We start from the raw sequence: 19,129 nt of genomic DNA on the forward strand, positions 1-19,129 counted from the left end.
CCGATAGGGACCCGTCTCAGCAGCTGCTTTTTAGAACTGACGGTGCTGAGCACCGTCAGGACCCGGCCCACTTAAAGTCCTGTTTGTCACCCTCAGTATCGGGCACCACCAGAGTGGGCTCTGAAGAAAAATGTTGAGGCTATGCGTTTATTATTATTTTTGTTTTACAAGTCAATATTTTGAGAGTCCAAAACATGAATTTACACCCATAAATCGAGAACTTTGTCCATGTGAGTTGGAGAATTGGGCCTAATATATTTATTGACAGCCCATAATCACTGTTTGCTTCAAAGTAAATATAATTATAATATATAATAATATAATAATATAAAGTAAAATAATGCACTGCTTGTGAATGACCTCCCCAACCCCTCCTACTGTTACTGTTTACTCAACATGCCCTGGAATGGGAATTTTAGGCATTCTTCAGTTTAAAATGGTTTTTAACCGTTTTATAGGTTTCATGGCTCCAGAATTACTGCAAGGCGAAGAATATGACTATTCAGTGGATTATTTCTCGCTTGGTGTGACACTGTATGAAATGATCGCAGCGAAGGGACCCTTCCGATCCCGAGGTGAAAAGGTAACAAAGTCTTCCTTGACTGGATGCAACTTGTCTGTCCTCACAGCTTCCCACCTGCCTGCTTCCCACCCTCAGTTTCCTATTTATGTACTTCGTGCCGCGCTTGATAGCATATATTCTACGGGCCTGGTTTACAATATTTTGATGCAAGGCTTGCTGCGCTGCCCTGCGTCAAAATAAAAGGGCAGGAATGCGCCATAGCTACAAGATGTGGTGCATTCTTGTCATTTTCCCCTGCTCCAGGAACAGCAAGATAGCCTGGCTGATGAGGGGTGTCACCCCGAAACTGGTCCCAGGATGCTTGTTTCTGGTCCAGGGAAGACCCGGCCTGGCATTTCGGGCTGGGCTATTCCCACGAGAACAGGGTCAAGACTGATTTGCATATGGCTGGGTCTAAACTGGAATGGAGTGGCGTGCAAAAAAAAACAATGGATTTAACCCAGATCTGTGACTGGGGATGAATGTTTGATTAATTCAGCATTCCGTCGATCATCTGTTCTTTTTGCACAAAAAGCAGCTGTGCGCCAGCGCAGACACCCTTGTGTCATTTTGCAAGGGTGCCTGTGCTGAGGGGATGATTGTTTTTGTGCAGGAAGGGACACCTTCCTACACAAAAACATTTAAGGTATTTTCCTCTTTGTAGGCATGCTGATTCAGCAGCACGCCTAGCAAAGAGGAAAAAACGAGGAGAGATAAAAGCATTTCTCCTTGTTGCGCCCCCTACGCCTCCTCTGGGGAGGCGTAGGATTCTGATGCATACCCAGGTTTACAAAATGTTGTAAATTTTGGAATGCATCACATTTCATGGATGTTGCGTGGGAACACCCACGGAAGCACCCATGGAAGGCTCCTTTCACACAATTATGCATGGAAGGGAAACATATTTACGAGGCCAGAAAGTCACGCAGGGTGACTTTACATGGCCTTGTAAATATAGGAAAGCTCATTGCGCAGCTGGTGCGTCAATAAAATTGATGCACCGAGGGCACAATGTGCTTGTAAATCAGCCACTACATTTCTTTCTTTCAGATAGGAGATAGGAAAAAGGAAGACTTTTTCATGTTAACTTGGCAGTATGCAACTACACCATCACCTTATATCACACCGTATTTATTACTTATATAATTATGAGGTAGTTTTCGGAAAGCAGTACCAACCACCATGGAGCAGCATCCGAGAGCTCTGAGCTAGTGGTACGTACTGATGGGACGTATGCTGACCTTGATGGGGAAAACAGTTACTAGTCCAGCTAAAAGTTCTAATATTCTGGGAGTAGCTCTCAGAGATTTGCAAACATGACACATATGAAAGCCTTGGAATGGGTAAAAACTGTGAATTCTGGGAAATGGTTTGAAGAGATGGTGAGAACAGTGGTCACGCTGCAGAAATACACCCCAAGGGATAGAGACTACCCAGTGCCCCAGGCCAACACTGCTCAGGGATGGCTTTCACCCTGGTGATGCCTGGTACAACAATTTGTTTTGTCCCCCCCTTCCCTTAGTTAACTCCCCCTTGGATGCTCTCCCTACCACCTGGCAAAAGAGACACTCATCTCTCCATAGTCCCTCTCTCATATACATTTCATTTGTTTTAACGTGCTGGTAAAGGGTGGTTTTACTAAGCCACTCAACTGTCCACATAAAATACAAATCTGTTTTTTGCAGCAGGAATATTAACCCTCTGTGCTACTTTATGGTGAGTCAACACTGCCACTAGACAAAGCTCTGATCTCTCTCCCACAGGAACATTAATCACCAGAGTTATCTTGACATTTTTATTGCTGCCCGAAAGCTGGACCCACACGGAACTCTGCCGCAGAGGCTTTTTAGGTCTCGCGACCTATCGATGCGCGCATGCGCATCGGGCGGTGCGAGAATTCAAGTGGTGAAAATTCTCGTGAAACCACCAGCTTTTTGCTGGCGTTTTCATGCAGTTCATGTGAACCACGTGTTCAAACATGAACGCGCATCAGCCTCCTTCCATTTGCCGCACAGCACATCAAAGGGCTTCGCCCAGCGTGTGCTCTGCGGCTTCTCGGCTTCTCCTCCCCTAATTACGCCGCACACAGCCTTCCTTGCATTTCTCCTCCCCCTCCCCAGCCAGCTTCCCCCAGGCCGTGTTCCCTCATCCCTCACACCCCCTCGGCTCCCTTTCTCCGATTCCTCTCCATTTGTTTTTCCTTCCTCTACCTTTTCACATCCTCTCTCTTTGCCTGTCCTACTTCCTCTTCATACCGCTACACCTTCAGTATTTGCACAGACTGTGACTCCTCAAACGACCCACCACACCTGGCTGTGTGTGTTTTACTATGTCACCCTCAGATTTTTCACGATCACTCTCTGTCTATGCACAAATAAAATGCCTTTCTGGACCAGTCCCATTAACTTCTTGCATGTGTATGCTGGCCCATTAATTACTGGAATCAACATAGCCTCTAACAGCCATGAGCCACGCACTCACCTGCTCTCTGCTGAACATTTCACCGCCAGAGAGGGACAGGCATGTAGAGAAATCGGAAAAACACCCGAAAGGCTGGTGCTATTACTATCTTCATAGTTCCCTTGCGCCCTGTCTGCTGCAGCCACTGTGACCAACTCCAGCTGCCTGTTTACATACTGCGTGCCAGCGAAAATAGTCCTACCTCTCTGTCAAGCCCCGCCGCCAGCGTAATGATGTCCCCGGTTTCATTGTTGATGGTAAACATGTTGGACGACGGGGTGCTGGGGTTCTGGGACATGATTTTGTACCTCAGCATGCCATTTGGCTGTTTGGGGTCGTCGGCATCAATGGAAGTCACCGTCATCACGTAGGTTCCTAACATCAGAACAAATATCCGTGAGCCTTAAATCAACAGTTAACTCGCTTACCAGGGGCCGCTTAAGACACCCACTTCCTTTAACAAAACACTTTTCACCTCCACGAGCCCCGGGGCCCACAACACAGCCAGGGCGGCGTAATCGATACCCCCGCAACACCGGCCACTTTAGGGTGCTTTATTTTGTTTTGTGCCTTAGCAAATAATGGAGTGTCAAGATGAAGACCCCCTCAGCAGCAACAATAATGACGTGTGTTGGGTTTTGGGCTCACTGGAGGACGTTTGAGCGAGGTTGAAAAACAGGTCACAGGCAGCACGTGCATTAACATTGTTAGCACTCTTAAACAAGCATTGGCATTGCCAATAGGTCTCGCTTGTGGGACCTTATAAGTATTTAGTTTTGCAGCACAATATCCTTGTTGCATAATCGGATATTGTGCTGCAAAACTAAATACTTATAAGGTCCCACAAGCGAGACCTATTGGCAATGCCAATGCTTGTTAATCATGTTATTGCTAAACAAAGCGCTCCCTCTGAGGTCAGCGCCCCCCTTCAGGTCAGTGCCCACTGCGGTGCACCACCCTAAAGCTGCCACTGACACTACCTCTTCCTTTATAAACACAATTCCTTCTACCTCCTGTCGGAACAACCTTTTAGAGATTTTGTATGCATGTATGTATTTATTTGTTCCAGTCTTTTACCTAGCACACAATGCAAACCAGTGGTCAAAGTGCATTATAAAAAATATGGGAACTGTGATGCAGCATGCAATTAGGGTGAGTGAGCGTGGGGGGCATGGTCAGAGGTGTGCCTAAAAATCAAATATATTCTTTTTTGGTCTTTGAAATTAAATGCAAATTGTGGTAATCAGTGGTAAATGTGTGTTATGAGACAGCTGTGAGCTAATGCACTGCACCAAAGAGCCACATAATAGAATCCTGGTTGGTGCAGTGGAGAATAGTTACTTGTGTATGTTTAGTGCTACAAGGTTACAGTCTGTGACACAAAGCACGTGAATATTTAAGTCAATATTTTAGACTTGCATTACACTCAGTAAAAGATAGGCAGCTGCTACAAAATGTGCCAAAAGTTTAAAATGAAAAAAGTGCTTCCAAACATAGATTCTAGTAATACCCAAACTGTTTGTAGTGTAACTTTTTTAAAGCTGTCTTTTAAAAGCACACACTTGACATCTTAGGTGGTAGCTCCTTTACTATACCTCTTAAAAACAATAAATGTGTGTCATCAGGAAGCTTCAAGTGATTCTGTTAATTAAACCTAATACTGGCTTCCAAGCACCCTATACATTTGCAGATTGACTACTTGCTCACATTTACATTGCTTTCAGGCACGCAGGCACTTAGCAAGAAGGCTTGTGTTGCTGTCTGCCCCTCCCTTGGTTTCACAGTAGACTCCTGGCCTTACACTTTAGATGAATCATTTCAACTCTCAGAATTAACCGTCCAGGCTTTGACAAAAAGTAGGGGAACTGTTTTTCTAAACATTAAAAAGGTATGGCATGTTGTACCCCTAGATCCCCTCTACTTCCACCTCTGATCTAAGCCTGATTGGCCACATATTCAGACTGTTAGTCTAATCACATTAGTGGCCGGCATTGATCGGGGGTAGTGGGGCGGGGTGGTAGGGAGAAAGGGGAAAACAAAAATGAAATAAAATTTACCTTCTGTCCGCATCCTCAGGCCCTCCTCATCCCATCTCTTCACTCCTTCCTCTGGCCGGAACAGGAAGGACCCAGGAGGCACCCAGGTTCCCCTGAGCCAATCACAACTCTGCAATGCAGCGCTGTGATTGGTCTTGGTGCTGTGGTTCGGTGCTTCCATCAAGGCCAAGTCCTTCTTCATACCTTGACCTAGTCAGATATCCTGCTAATGGCCCAAACCACACTGCTCTTTAAAATGGCATGACCACTAAGTCCTGTGATGAACCTATAATTTTCCAATTCTTTAGGGCAGTATTAGGCTTCTTAAGGAGGATGGAAAATCTTAAAACACTCCGAGAGAGATCCAGATTTAAGTGACACATTAATGATTTTAGCCATAACAAACAATATGAGGGCTTCTGGGTGTGTTTTCTTTTTTTGCAAGAATGGATGAATGGGGTATGCTCAGAATTAAAATGGCTTAGTGTTCTTGATTATTTCCTTGATTGTATTTGAAAGAGATAGGGAAGAACTGGAAGATTAGCCAAGAAGATAGGCAATTTCTGCCAACATTCCTTCCCTTGCTTTGGAGTTCCTAGTGATGTAACAACTGGCACAAAGCACTTGGGACACTATCTCCTTTTCTGTGGGAAAGTCCATGTACAGAGGTGTGTGTATGTGTGTCGCCTTGACTCAAGCCTTTAATGGATTTAGTTGTCATTAAGAGAGAGTAGTCAGGAATGAGTCACCTATTACCATGAGAAAAGGAGCTAGGCTCTCCCATAGGTGCATTCAGCCAGTCACCAGAGCATATGCTTGTAAACTGATTTTTCTGGTTCAAAGCAAACATCTTCTGAGGGGTAGTGACTTTTCGTCTGTTGAGTTGTACCTAGTTATTCATTTACTTAGTAATTTGTTGTATGTAACATTAAATACCCGGAGAGTACATAATTCTTACATTTTCCAAAATGTAGCCAAAAGATCCGCTAAAAGATGCCAATATAGCATATTAAACACTATAACTAAAGATACAGTGGAGGCCAAAGTGGGGGAGTTGCAGAAGATACTTATTCAATAGTGAAGAGGAAAATAATGTTTTGATCCATCCCTAAGGACTTTGCAGAAGGATAACATTTATAATTTTTCTTCTGGAGAGTAAGGATGAGGAGTCAAGTGCTATGCAGCACATATGAGAAGGACTCGAATAGGAGCATACAAAGTCTGAAACTTGAATCTTATAGTAAAAAATGGTGCATGGTTTCTGAGTCCCTTGGAGCAACTTTCAATGAAGAGCATACTAACCCGGTTAATAGCGTGTGAGTGATTGAAAAGATGATTCTGGCCTCGAATGGGAGACATTGAAGTTCCAGGAAGACTGTTGGGATTATATCCAATTGTTTGAGCCAATAGGAATCTCAGGATCAAATAAACAATCACTCTTAACAAGGCATTTACCCTTATAGGATAGGTAGTGTTGCTATTACATATTTTAAAAAATCAAGGCAGGACATGACAAGGGCTTGCGTGGCCATCTGGAAGTCATTTGCCATGGGGTGTGGGTAGTTTGCAGATTTTGCAATGTGCATCCATAGTGAGGTGAATATCTGAGAAAAAAACCTAGTGATTTTAGCTTTGTTGAAGATGATTGCGGAGAATCAATGGACTTGGACCTTTATTAGCCATGACAACAGAAAGGCGTGCCTTTTGAGTTGGTGTTCTATTTTGCTTGGGTTGGATCATGAGAGTGCCCATCATAATGCTATTCATTAGATTACTTCTTTTGTGCCTAAAAGAGAGCATTTCTTCACCGTATCACACTACCACATTTCATTTGGAAAGATCCCTGCAATGTCCTCAGAAATGTCCACTTTCTTCTTTTTAAAAAAAATATTTAGCTCCTCCCTGTAGTCAACATAGTTCATTCATTCTGTGTTAATTTCCTTAACTGCTATAATCATATGAAACCGTTGTTTAACATTACACCAATAAATGATACCTTCCATACCACTTTCTCTATAGTCCTCTGACAATTCAAACCTGGGAAGCCGCAAACAAAAAAATTAATGTCCCAGAAACTAAGATGTTAGTTGTTGGGTGGACTGCCACTGCTTTGTATAAATAGATTTGACCTGTTTCTCTGGGTACCTGTCCTGCATCAAACCCATTGGTCAAGCATCCATTCATCCTCCTTTATGATGAGCTTCGAATGGAAACTCCAAAAGGCACATGTGCTGCCTTTTGCCACTCAAAGATTTCCACTCCTAACTACCACTTACAAGGTACAGGCTGTGTGCTTGGCTCTCATATTTAGGATAGACCATGCTAGTGGAAGTCACTTGGGGCTTGCTCAGTTTTTGATAGCATGCTTACTACACCTCCAGAATTCTCTTAGTCAACTGATCCTACATTTTGGACACAGGAATATTTACATGTACTCGCCTCTAAGCTTGCAGTATTGGTTGTTGGTGCAAAGTTATATTTAAATCATGCGTCAGATCTTCTATTGCTCTTAAATCATTTTCAATGTTATGCTCTGAATATGACACAAAGACATTTCTCTTCCTATCTCATTTGTCTTTTTAAGTGTAGGAAAAAGATAAAAGGGATTGATTGTTTTCTTCTGTTTCCTGATGATCCACCTCTTGTCACATTCTGCTCAACCAGCTGACATACCCAAGACTCAGGGGTAGATTTACAACCCCCCTGCGCCACCAGTACGTCACTTTTTGTGACCTGCTGGAGGCGCATTTCACTTCTCCATATTTACAAAGAGAGGAAAAGTCACCCTGCGTTACTCTTCCTCTCCTTGTAAATATGACCCCTTCACATGCAGCACTTTGCGTGGAAGGAGTGTTCCATGGGTGTTGCTGTGGGTGTTCCCACGCAATACCCATGGAATGAGACACATTTCCAGATTTACGAGCAATCATGAATCTGGAAATATGTGTCAATGCTTGGTCTCCCCAGGGGAGGCATAGCGAGGCGCAATGAGGAGAAATGTTTTCATTTCTCCTCGTTTTTTCCTCTTTCAAAGCGTGCCTCAGGGGAGGCGTAGCGAGGCGAAACGAGGAGAAATGAAAATGCCTGTAGTGATTGTTTTTGTGCAGGAAGGTGCTCCTTCCTGCATAAAAACAATCTCCCCATGACGCAGGCATTCTTGCACCATGGTGCAAGGGTGCCTGAGCGGGCGCATGGCTGCAGTTTGTGCGCCAGCGCAGGGGAGACCACAGGAATGCGACATATTATTGAAAATATGTCGCATTCCTGAGCTTCGGAAGTGCCGCAGCGTGGCGCAGCCAAAGGACTTGCGTTGCCACGCTGCGGGACTTCCTTTGTAGATCTGCCCCACAGTTCTTAACCTCATCTAATTGTCCTTTGCATGGCCTCCTTTAAGGAGATAATATCATTTTTTCGTTTCTCGTGCCAAGTGCATGCTGATGAGACTCGGATCTTTTCTTCTTTCAAATCCCCTACTACCCTCCTCCAAACAAAAATTCTGACTGTCAAACTACCATGAGGCAGTGGATTGCCCTTCTCTTCCCAAATGTTTAACTCCTTTAGAATAGAAATGATTTACTTCCCTCCTTCAACTGCTCCTAACCCATAACTCTATCCCCTTATGTTCTTCCCCCTGACACTGTAACTCTGTCTCATGCAGCTGGAATCTAAGCATAATTCTTAACTCAACCATGCAACCGGAAACCTTCATCTCATTTTCCACTACTATATTCCGTTTTTGTTATGTTATAGAGACTTTTATAGAGCACCTCTACCCATAGGTGTCTTGGCACTTGCAGAGACATGAGCCACTGAGCTGGAGAATTATTGATTCTTAAACAGCCAGGTCTTACGTTCTTTGCTGAAAGTGAGAAGGGTCGGTATGGTCCTAAGCAATTGGAGAGAGTTCCACAGCCTAACTGTGCTGTTAATGAAGATCCTTCCTCCCCAGTTCACTTTCCTGATTCTTGTGGTGGTAATCAATATCCTTCCTCCCGAGTGCACTTTCCTGATTCTTGTGGTGGTAATCAATATCCTTCCTCTCGAGTGCACTTTCCTGATTCTTGTGGTGGTAATCAATATCCTTCCTCCCGAGTGCACTTTCCTGATTCTTGTGGTGGTAATCAATATCCTTCCTCCCGAGTGCACTTTCCTGATTCTTGTGGTGGTAATCAATCTTGCTTTGGTTGATCGTAGGTATCTACCTGGTGAATGCCAGTTAAAAGCCTTCCCAAGAAATTTCGGTCCTTCTCTGTGCAGGGTTTAATGGGCACACAGAGTGCCATACATTTAAAATGCCTGCAGATATCGACTGGTATTTGATGATATCCAAAGTCAACCTGGCTGCTGCATTCTGCACAGCCTGGAGCTTACCAAGTAGTTTTACCTGGAGATTCATATAAGCCATTACAAAAGTCCAACTTTGATCAAATTAGTGAGGAGATAACAGTTTTTTCTAGTATTTCTGGGAATAAAAGGAAATATTTTCTTCAAGGTTCTGATGGTATAGAATGAGGAGGACACTACTTTAGACACCTGGGCCTCATATCTGAGTTTGTCATCCATAATAAATCTTAGATTTTGACGGAATGGGAGCTGAGCCCAGGCTGTCGGGCCACCAGGCAGGAGACCATGCTGAAGAGAGATTGCCAAACAGAATAACCCCTGTTTTACTCGAGTTCAGTTTTAAGCAGTGTCTACTCATCCAGTTGCTTAGGGCAGTCATGCAATCATGTAATCTTAGAGGGTAGTCGATATCATTGTCTACAACTGATACAACCAATTGGGGTGTCATCAGCAAAGGGGCAGGTTCTGAGACGTAAATATTAAAAAAAGCTTTAGGCTCAATGAAGAGTCCTAAGGAACCCTGCATGGCAAGGTAAAGGGTGAGGATTTAAACTGACCAAGATTCAGAGTTTGAGATATCTCTGATAGGAAGAAAGTTAATAACGTGAGAGCTTTACTTTGAACCCCTATGGCATTCAAGCAGTGGACCAGTAAGCCATGGTCCACAGTGTTGAATGTTGCAGATAGGTCTAATAAGATAATAAGTTTGTAACAGCTATGTTTGAGAAAGATCTAATAATTTCATCACTTTGACACTAATATGTCCTCGATCAACTTACTGGTACTAAGTAAGCTGATTACTGCAACAGATTACTAGTTGGGATCCTCAATTTTACTTTTTTTTTTATACTCATGACAACAAATACATTTTAGCTACCCAAGCCCTTGCTGATGTATCTATAAAATCTCTGCCTGCATTCCACTAGCTTCAACCAAGTTGTCTAGTTGTTAAGTGCAGGACAGCATAAATGTTCGCACTGTTGTTCATCGTCATTCAGTCCATAACCTGGAACAATGACTGTAAATCTAACATGCCTCACATACCACCCTGGATCACATAATTAAGTATACACAGATTGTGCCTAAATATACTATCAGTCTTTGTTTTTATTTTGGCATATTCATACTGCTTGTGTCTCACTCATACACAATAGGAACATTAACAAACTACTTACCTAAGTTAATGCTGTAGAGGATACTTTAACCTCAGGTTCCTTGTAGAAAGGTAGGGCCGATGTCGACCAAGAACCTTCAGTGTTTGCCCGGCGTTAGCCGCCTCTCATACCATTCAATATTACCAAACAAAGAGGCAGGCACTGGAGACAGGAAGGCAGGAAACAGGAGTTTATTCCGACGGAGCAGAACACGTCAAATCAGACAACATGGTATCTTCTCGAGGTGCTCTAAACGCATCCTTGAGGCCTGGCCTCTTATACACATCAATACTTTGATGTACGGAAAGACATCCTCGGAATCCCCGCTTCACCCCCGTTCCCACACATATTTACAGTAGAGTTCCCACCTCAACCTCAGCATGTGGTGGTTGTCGCGCAGCTGGACATTCCGCTGGGAACGGGAAAGTGAGCGATCGGTCGGATCTGGAGGTGTGAGGGTATTGATTAACCACCGCTCCTTTGATGTGAGGCGAGGTCCTACTGTAGGGGGCAATAAACTGCATCTGTCGGGCTAGGTGATGGCCTGGGATCAGGCTGGACAATCGGGCAGGGAGGAAGAGGTTATCTAAAGGGCCTGTTCTTTGAATGAGATGAAAGAGCGAGGGGGTTCAGCACGGGATGTGGCTCGGAGACAGGGTCGCGCTAGAGGTGCGCTTATGGCCCAAGCAGGAGAAACCGGGGGCTGTCGGGCGCGGGGGAATGCTTGCGAGGCTGGGGAGTGAGGGGGAGAGACGCGCAGGCTATTGGCAGTGGGCAGAGAGGTCGTGACACACAAAATGACTGCCACCTACGTTCGCGATGGGGCCTAAAAGGGACAAGATGGCGTGGCTACTGTTTCATGATTGTCGCTTTACTTTCAACGGTGGCTGTGGTGAACATAAATGAATGCCGCTTATGTATACCTAATTTTAGTCATTTTCCACAGTCCCCAGTTTTTATCATAAGTTAGTTCATTCCTGTTCATATCATAGGTGAGGATGTACAAGCTGACATTAGTTATACAATTCGCTTTGGTAGCCCATACGCATTACAGGCAGATGGAGATAATTCTGTTATCAATGTAGACAGACTCGTACATAACCATGTGTAGTCAATGTGATGGGCGGGGAGGCAGTGCATACAGGATTGCATTAGTTGTGTCATACATTAGACCTGGAGATGGGGACATTACTTAAATGATGCAGGGGATTTCGTTCGAATACAAACATGAGGCCATACAAATGTTCTGGCCAAATAAGGGCTATTAAGTACATTTCTTGAGGTCTGGACTCCATGGGGGTCAAAACTAGACAGCATGTTCATGTGCATAACTGGTGTTCTACAATCATCAAGGTACAGAGTTAACGCCTTCTTAGTTATCCTTATACAGTTGAAAAGTGACCGATGTAAGGTTACGAAAAGCTCAATCGGGTGTTAATCAATACAAAGTGGTTGGGAGAGGAATCCAACTTAATACAAGGGACAGTCAAGGGGTGGCAATGTTCAAAAAGGGTTCGTCTTTCGAGTGTCTTTTTACAGCGAGCCATCACTGGTAGGCTCTCATTGTTTTTCTTCTTTCGTTGGCACTGTTGAGCACCGGCGGTGGAGCTATGCGTCCAGCTCTACTTCAGATCTCGCTTTGCAGGGTGTGGCCATTCTTTGCTCTTGGACCACAGTCCTGTGATTGTCCTGTTCCATAACTAATCTATCATAGGTACCTTAGGCGGGGTACCCGCATTCTGTTCTTCCTTCGTGACAAAGCCTATTCTATCTTTTGTGCTGTCTTTCTTCTCAGAGTCAAGTTAAAAAATTCCATATGAAAAAGGGGGGGGGTGATGGGGGCGTGCTTTGGGAGGCCGAGGGAAGAGAGGGTGGTGTGGGATCAGATCTGAGGCGGTCCAAGGAGGGCAGAAATTTCAAGCAAGTGGGCCCATCAATCGGGCACAATGGGCTGGGACTTTCGGCACGAGCTCATCAACGTGCAGGGGCTTCTGGTCGGCCCTTCTTTCCTTCACTTTCCACGCTGAGAACGGTGCCTTGTCCCGCAACTCTTTGCTCTGTGGCTCCACTTTGGTCGAGGTCATAGATATTCCCCGATCTGCAGCCAGGCTGTGCGTCACATCCGGCCTCTCTCCTCCTGACGACTGCACGTTATCCTTAAATGAGTATAAAAAACACAAGTTTTTAGAGAACCGGCAGGGGAAGACGTTTACACACTTTAATTTCTCTCCCAACCCCAAGTAGTTGGGGAAACGTTCATTGGTCACGATAGGGTGGATGCTTAGTAATCCTTACATCGGTGTATTTTGTTAACTCATGCATCATTGCTGTAGCGCAGGTCGGCAAGCATTTTTTCTATTTTCAAACATCCTGTCTGTCTGGTTTTCTACTCCTGTTATATTTGCGAATGTGGCAAGAAGTCTGATATCTAAAAATTACATGGTTTATCGAATTCAAACCGGCTCCTTCAGTAGAGACTCGCGTTTGTCTAAAACAAATCCTGTTGAGCTATATGTTTCTTCAAGGTCTGTTAATTTATAAAAAGTGTGAAATGCTATTACCATGGGCTTATAGCTACAGTCTTTAAGATTTTCTGGGACGGCTGGTACAGAACTGGGACCATTCTGGAGAAACGGGGACGTATCGGACATTCTATTTTTGTGCAATGGGCGGTGGTAATCCGAACGATGAGGGTGGTGTTACCAAAGTACTTAAAACAAAAGCCACTGACATATAGTTCCCTTTTAAGGGTCAGATTAGGGGACATCAGTCGTCTTACCTGTCCTTTCTTTCTCAGCCAATTAAGTTCCATCATTTTACAGAAAGGAGAGGTAGTAATATGGCTAAATATGATCGTTTTGTTTCTGTCAATTTGTTCAAACACTGTTGTGTCTAAAGCCAATTATACCTGTACCGGCGAGGTACAGTGTGGTCATTTTTTCACAAGGGAGCAAGGGAGCCCTCAGAGGGAGAGAGCGTCGTGCGTACCAAATAGGCTATTAGTACACGTACAACATAAAAAGAGAGAGAGAGAGAGAGACGTGTATAATAATAGGCTATTCAGTGCACACACATATAGATCAGTACGGGTCAGTTTCACGTATAAAACACACGCTGAGGGAAAACATAAATTCATAGTTTACGTATACACAAATACCAGATAGGGTGCGACAGTACATACATCAAGTACGAAAACTTAAGATAAAACAGAGGGCTATTTTTGGCGAAAGAGCCTTTTCATGCGTGTTGCATATTTTCAGTACTCCATTTAATTAATTTGGGGGTCGAGCTCTTCGTTCTCCTTCCTTCCTAATAGCAGACAATTTCTGTTGGTAACCTCGCTTCAATAAATACTTACTCCTTTTAATTGGTCGGACACTGGTCCAGTCGTGCTTATACTCACGGTGGGGTCTTCCAACATCTAACAAATGACGATCCAAGTTGAGGTAAAGGAGGAGTGTCTGTCGGACGTGCGATGGTGCAATTCTGACTTTTCTATGAGGGTGGAAGAAGAGGGGGTAAATCTAAAACATGACAATACCCCTAATTTCTGGGCTGAGGGGGGGGATTTTGGATGAACCCCAACCCGGGGTATCCTTAACTTTTCTCATCTAGTCCACACATTAAGTTGACTCACTGGTGCGCGTCATTTAGGGCGTTCATTTGGGATATCGGTTGGGGTTGGGTTCGTCGTACTGAAATAGGCTTTCAAGTTTCTGGCATAGGCCACTCCCCCAGTCGTTAGCTCCAGAGAGAGTCGTTCCTAAGTAAGGAAAGTGCTATATCTTTATTCGTTTTTCACATGCAGGTACCATGTTTGGGCTTAATTTTCCTATCCTATTGACCCTTCGATCAACACCTTAGTCATACAAAAAGCATTCGTTCGTCAACCCAGATGTGCGCCACACATAAGCATTCATACGACACAAATCGGGGCCCACGCGCACATTCATACCATACAATTCTTCTTCTTTCTGCGTGGAACACGGTGCATTCTGGGTCTTCTCCATACTTCAGCTGAAATTCCGATATTAACCTGCAGAGAAAGAAAAAGGGGGGGGGGCGACAGCGTTCAAAGCACATCAGCGCGCAAAAACACGAGAATGTTTTTACCTACCACGTACCTAACTTATCTTCTTTGGGATGCAGTACCTTGCCTCTCGGCCTTGAAGCCCAGAGGAACTGGTCTATTGTCCTATTCATAGATATATCTAAATATCAGGATCTTTTACCTATTGCTCATGCTGCAGAAATGTAAAACACGACAGATCCTGACTATTCCTTTCGCATTATTTCTATGTACCATGTCTTTCTAATTTTTCACGACCAAAATTGCTTCATTTATCTTGTCCCTTTCTTTATTCGAGAACCTACCAATCTAAGTGACTGTTATGAGGCTAGTTCCATATATTTATTTGTGAGGATGTCAGCATTCAAATACGGGCCTCCAACCATGTAGGCCGGCCACGGGGCAGACGGAAAACGCATGAGGTAAGGAGACATTACACTGTAGTATAGAAGTAAGTAAAGGACGAGCCATTTAATGAAAAACTAAACGCGACTAACGGTTGCAGGACCGGTGAAGGTTTATTTTATAGTTGGAAATATAACAGGATCAGTTACAATAAAATCGTCCATACGTACACCAAGGGCGTGTATCATCAGTAACATCATTTCGGAGCTTTAATAATACAAAAATGACAAAGAAAACACATCGATAGGGTTGTTCGCATGTTCAGTCCGCACCCTTTCCCGCCCGCCACGTGTACAAAGACCGCATACATATCCCATAACATCAAGGTTTAGGCAACTAGAACGTCATAAGGAATTGCGAGTCCCGCCCATACTGGCGCCATTTTGGTCGAGGCCGGGCGGGCCCAGAGCATAGTCCAAATGCCTCCAATAACAAGTGGTCGGACCAGAATCCTTTTTGGTAGTTCAAAAGATTCCGTTAATGCCAGCAGAAAGGATAGGCGGCATGAACCGCGACTTAAAAACGAGGAAGGCAAAATCTTCCCTACCGGGTCACGCTGAGGTCCCACCGGAGCTGATCGAGTTGGCAGTCTACAGTGTCTCTTAGTAATTTGGACAAAAAGCTGGCGTCAGCACGAGAGCACCACCATCTTGTGGTAACGTCGTGGCCACTCCAGAGAGCGGGACAGCAGGCGTGTACCTCCACCGATGCGCTGAATCAACCTTTCCCACGGCACCAGATGCGGACAAGGCGGCGGTCACCCGGTGCAGGGGCATATCCATGGGGGATTGTCGAGCAACAGTGGCGGTTGCCCCCACCGGAAGCCCGTGGGAGTCGAGGGCCAACGACTCTCGTAGAATCTTTGAAACTGAGAGGACGTCTTCAAGATTGGGGCTCATGCCCGAGCAGGCAAGCATCCGAGTTCCATGACAGCCCAGAGCCATCCTAGTGGACTAGGCCCAAATCCGGGGAGCCGGCCGCCATCTTGAGAGTCCCGTTGCAGCCGCCCTTCACCATGGCCACCGGAGCGGGTCCCCCGGCCATCCAACCGAGTGGAACGCCAATGACAGTCCTGGTGCAGCCGTCCGGCAGGTGAAACGCTAATGGTTGTCCTGCTGCAGCTGACCGGCGAGTGAAACGCTAAGGGTCGCCCTGCTGCAGCTGACCGGCGAGTGAAACGCTAAGGGTTGCCCTGCTGCAGCTGAGGAACCTCCCCCTGAGGAGGTGGGGGAGGCCCGTTCGCGTCATCTCCCCCCAGGGCACCCCACGCCATCTCTTGGCGCAGCATTATAGGATGGCTGGACCAGGCAACAAAAAAAAGGGGGGGGGGTCCACGAGTGGAACGCTAATGGCAGTCTTAGCGTTGGAGAGGAACCTCTACCTGGAGGGGGAGAGGGCCGGCCGCGCCACCTCTCCGCGGGCGCCCCACGCCATCTCCTGGCGTGGATATACAAAATGGCCGGATCCACGACCCTGAGTCTAAGAGTCTCATGCTCGATCGATTGAGCTAGCCGGGCCCGGCAACGGAAGAGGGTGCGGGGGGGGGTTGAGGAGAGCCATCAGCAAGGCATCCCCCCCGCACACAACTTGTTGGGCACCACCTCTGGACGTCCTGGGGACGGGTCTCGGCGCGTGGTGTCTTTGCTGGAGTGTTGTATTTATTTATAATATTTGCATAGGGTTTCTCGTTATTTGGGCGGGGTGGGCGGTGGAGCCGAGCTATTTTGCAGCCATCATGGCGTCGAGTTCGGCTCTTCTCACTAGTTTCGTATTCCTCATGAGGGGTTGTTCCTAATGTTTCTATGTTAGCGAGGTCAAAAAGAGATCCCATCAGTGGCCTACTGATTTTGCTCGATTCCTTTTGTTTTTCCTAACGATTTTTATGTTATTGTTTGCTAGCACGATACAGCGGCTAATCCGCATTTTTTTAATTTATATTTATGTCCTTTTTATTAGGGGCGTCTTCCGGTGGAGCCGGATGATCTACCTCTAATAAACGGTCCGGGCTGAACCAACTACCAACAAACGGGTCAAAGATAGGCATGACGGGTTACAAAGGGGACAAAAGTCTGCACTACCTATCCTTCACTATCCGCAAAGACTAAACAGAGTATTGCGACTCTGTGCTTATTTGTGAATAGAGAATAACCCAAAGAGAACCAATTCCGAACGATCAATGTTCGGTCAAACAATCAATCAAATGAGGGATAAAAATAGGCACGACGGATTACAACGGGGGCAAAAGCCTGCGTTACCTATCCTTCACTATTCACAAGGACTAAACAGAGTATTGCGACTCTGTGCTTATTTGTAAATAGAGAATGATCCAAAGAGAACCAATTCCAAAACAGTAAATGCTTGGATAACAATCAATCAAATGGAGAGGGAAGTAGGCACGACGGATTACAACGGGGGCAAAGGCCTGCGTTACCTACCCTTCACTATCTGTAAAGACTAAACAGAGTATGGCGACTCTGTGCTTGTTTGTAAATAGAGAATCTCTCAGAAACAATCAAATGAGTAATACTATTATTTTCAAACAATCAAACAATCAATTCGCAATTCGTCGTGTTTACACGACCTTACCCGGACCGCATGGACAGTTTCTCGTCTTCCGCTTCCAGCGCCTGATCGTCCTCTATTCTCCGTAATTGCTGTGGCACTCCTGATGGTTCCCAGTCAGGACCGTAGATCACTCGAGAGAGGTCTGCTCGGAACCGGTGAAGTTCGGATGATCGGCTGCCAGACGAGGGTCTATCGGGCAGGTGCACTTCCCGATCGTTGCAGTCATTCACTCTGTCGTTGGGACCTCTCTCACTGGATCCACGCGTCGCTGATGGGCCCCACGTTTGGGACGTCAATTGTAGAAAGGTAGGGCCGATGTCGACCAAGAACCTTCAGTGTTTGTCCGGCGTTAGCCGCCTCTCATACCATTCAATATTACCAAACAAAGAGGCAGGCGCTGGAGACAGGAAGGCAGGAAACAGGAGTTTATTCCGACGGAGCAGAACACGTCAAATCAGACAACAGGGTATCTTCTCGAGGTGCTCTAAACGCATCCTTGAGGCCTGGCCTCTTATACACAGGTTTATTGCTTTATTACATGAAACACATTCTTGTCAATACTTTGATGTACGGAAAGACATCCTCGGAATCCCCGCTTCACCCCCGTTCCCACACATATTTACAGTAGAGTTCCCACCTCAACCTCAGCATGTGGTGGTTGTCGCGCAGCTGGACATTCCGCTGGGAACGGGAAAGTGAGCGATCGGTCGGATCTGGAGGTGTGAGGGTATTGATTAACCACCGCTCCTTTGATGTGAGGCGAGGTCCTACTGTAGGGGGCAATAAACTGCATCTGTCGGGCTAGGTGATGGCCTGGGATCAGGCTGGACAATCGGGCAGGGAGGAAGAGGTTATCTAAAGGGCCTGTTCTTTGAATGAGATGAAAGAGCGAGGGGGTTCAGCACGGGATGTGGCTCGGAGACAGGGTCGCGCTAGAGGTGCGCTTATGGCCCAAGCAGGAGAAACCGGGGGCTGTCGGGGCGCAGGGGAATGCTTGCGAGGCTGGGGAGTGAGGGGGAGAGACGCGCAGGCTATTGGCAGTGGGCAGAGAGGTCGTGACACACAAAATGGCTGCCACCTACGTTCGCGATGGGGCCTAAAAGGGACAAGATGGCGTGGCTACTGTTTCATGATTGTCGCTTTACTTTCAACAGTGGCTGTGGTGAACATAAATGAACGCCGCTTATGTATACCTAAATTTAGTCATTTTCCACATCCTCACCTTGGGAATATTCCCCAGGCGTCAGACTTGATTGAGAAACTTTAAAGCATCACTCCTGCGTGCCGGTAGGTGTCATTGTGTGGCTCCATACTGATGTTGTTATGCTCCAGAAATGACAAGCAGAGCCACATATAAGTATCATCCATACTTGTTGACGTCAGTTTCTTTCTTAGGCTGTCTATGCCCTCACACTCAGAGCCTAATGGTAGATTGGCATGACCAGTGTGCAGCTCTCTAGATTGTGTAATTTGTAGATGGAAAAAAGAGCTCAATTCAAGTAATGGGGAGGTGGGAGGGTCAATGAGGAATCTG

General features: G+C 45.7%; 1 protein-coding gene across 1 annotated transcript in view; it reads left to right on the forward strand.

The window, feature by feature from the left end:
• The window catches only part of GRK1 (G protein-coupled receptor kinase 1), a 636,766-nt gene that overhangs the window by 273,651 nt on the left and 343,986 nt on the right, over window positions 1-19,129 (forward strand). The window contains exon 5 of the mRNA XM_078658078.1: window positions 459-583. Within this exon, the coding sequence (XP_078514204.1) occupies window positions 459-583 (125 nt within the window). The remainder of the gene's footprint in view (window positions 1-458; window positions 584-19,129) is intronic.

Source organism: Lissotriton helveticus, chromosome 8 (genome assembly GCF_964261635.1).
Source record: "Lissotriton helveticus chromosome 8, aLisHel1.1, whole genome shotgun sequence".
NCBI lineage: Eukaryota > Metazoa > Chordata > Amphibia > Caudata > Salamandridae > Lissotriton > Lissotriton helveticus.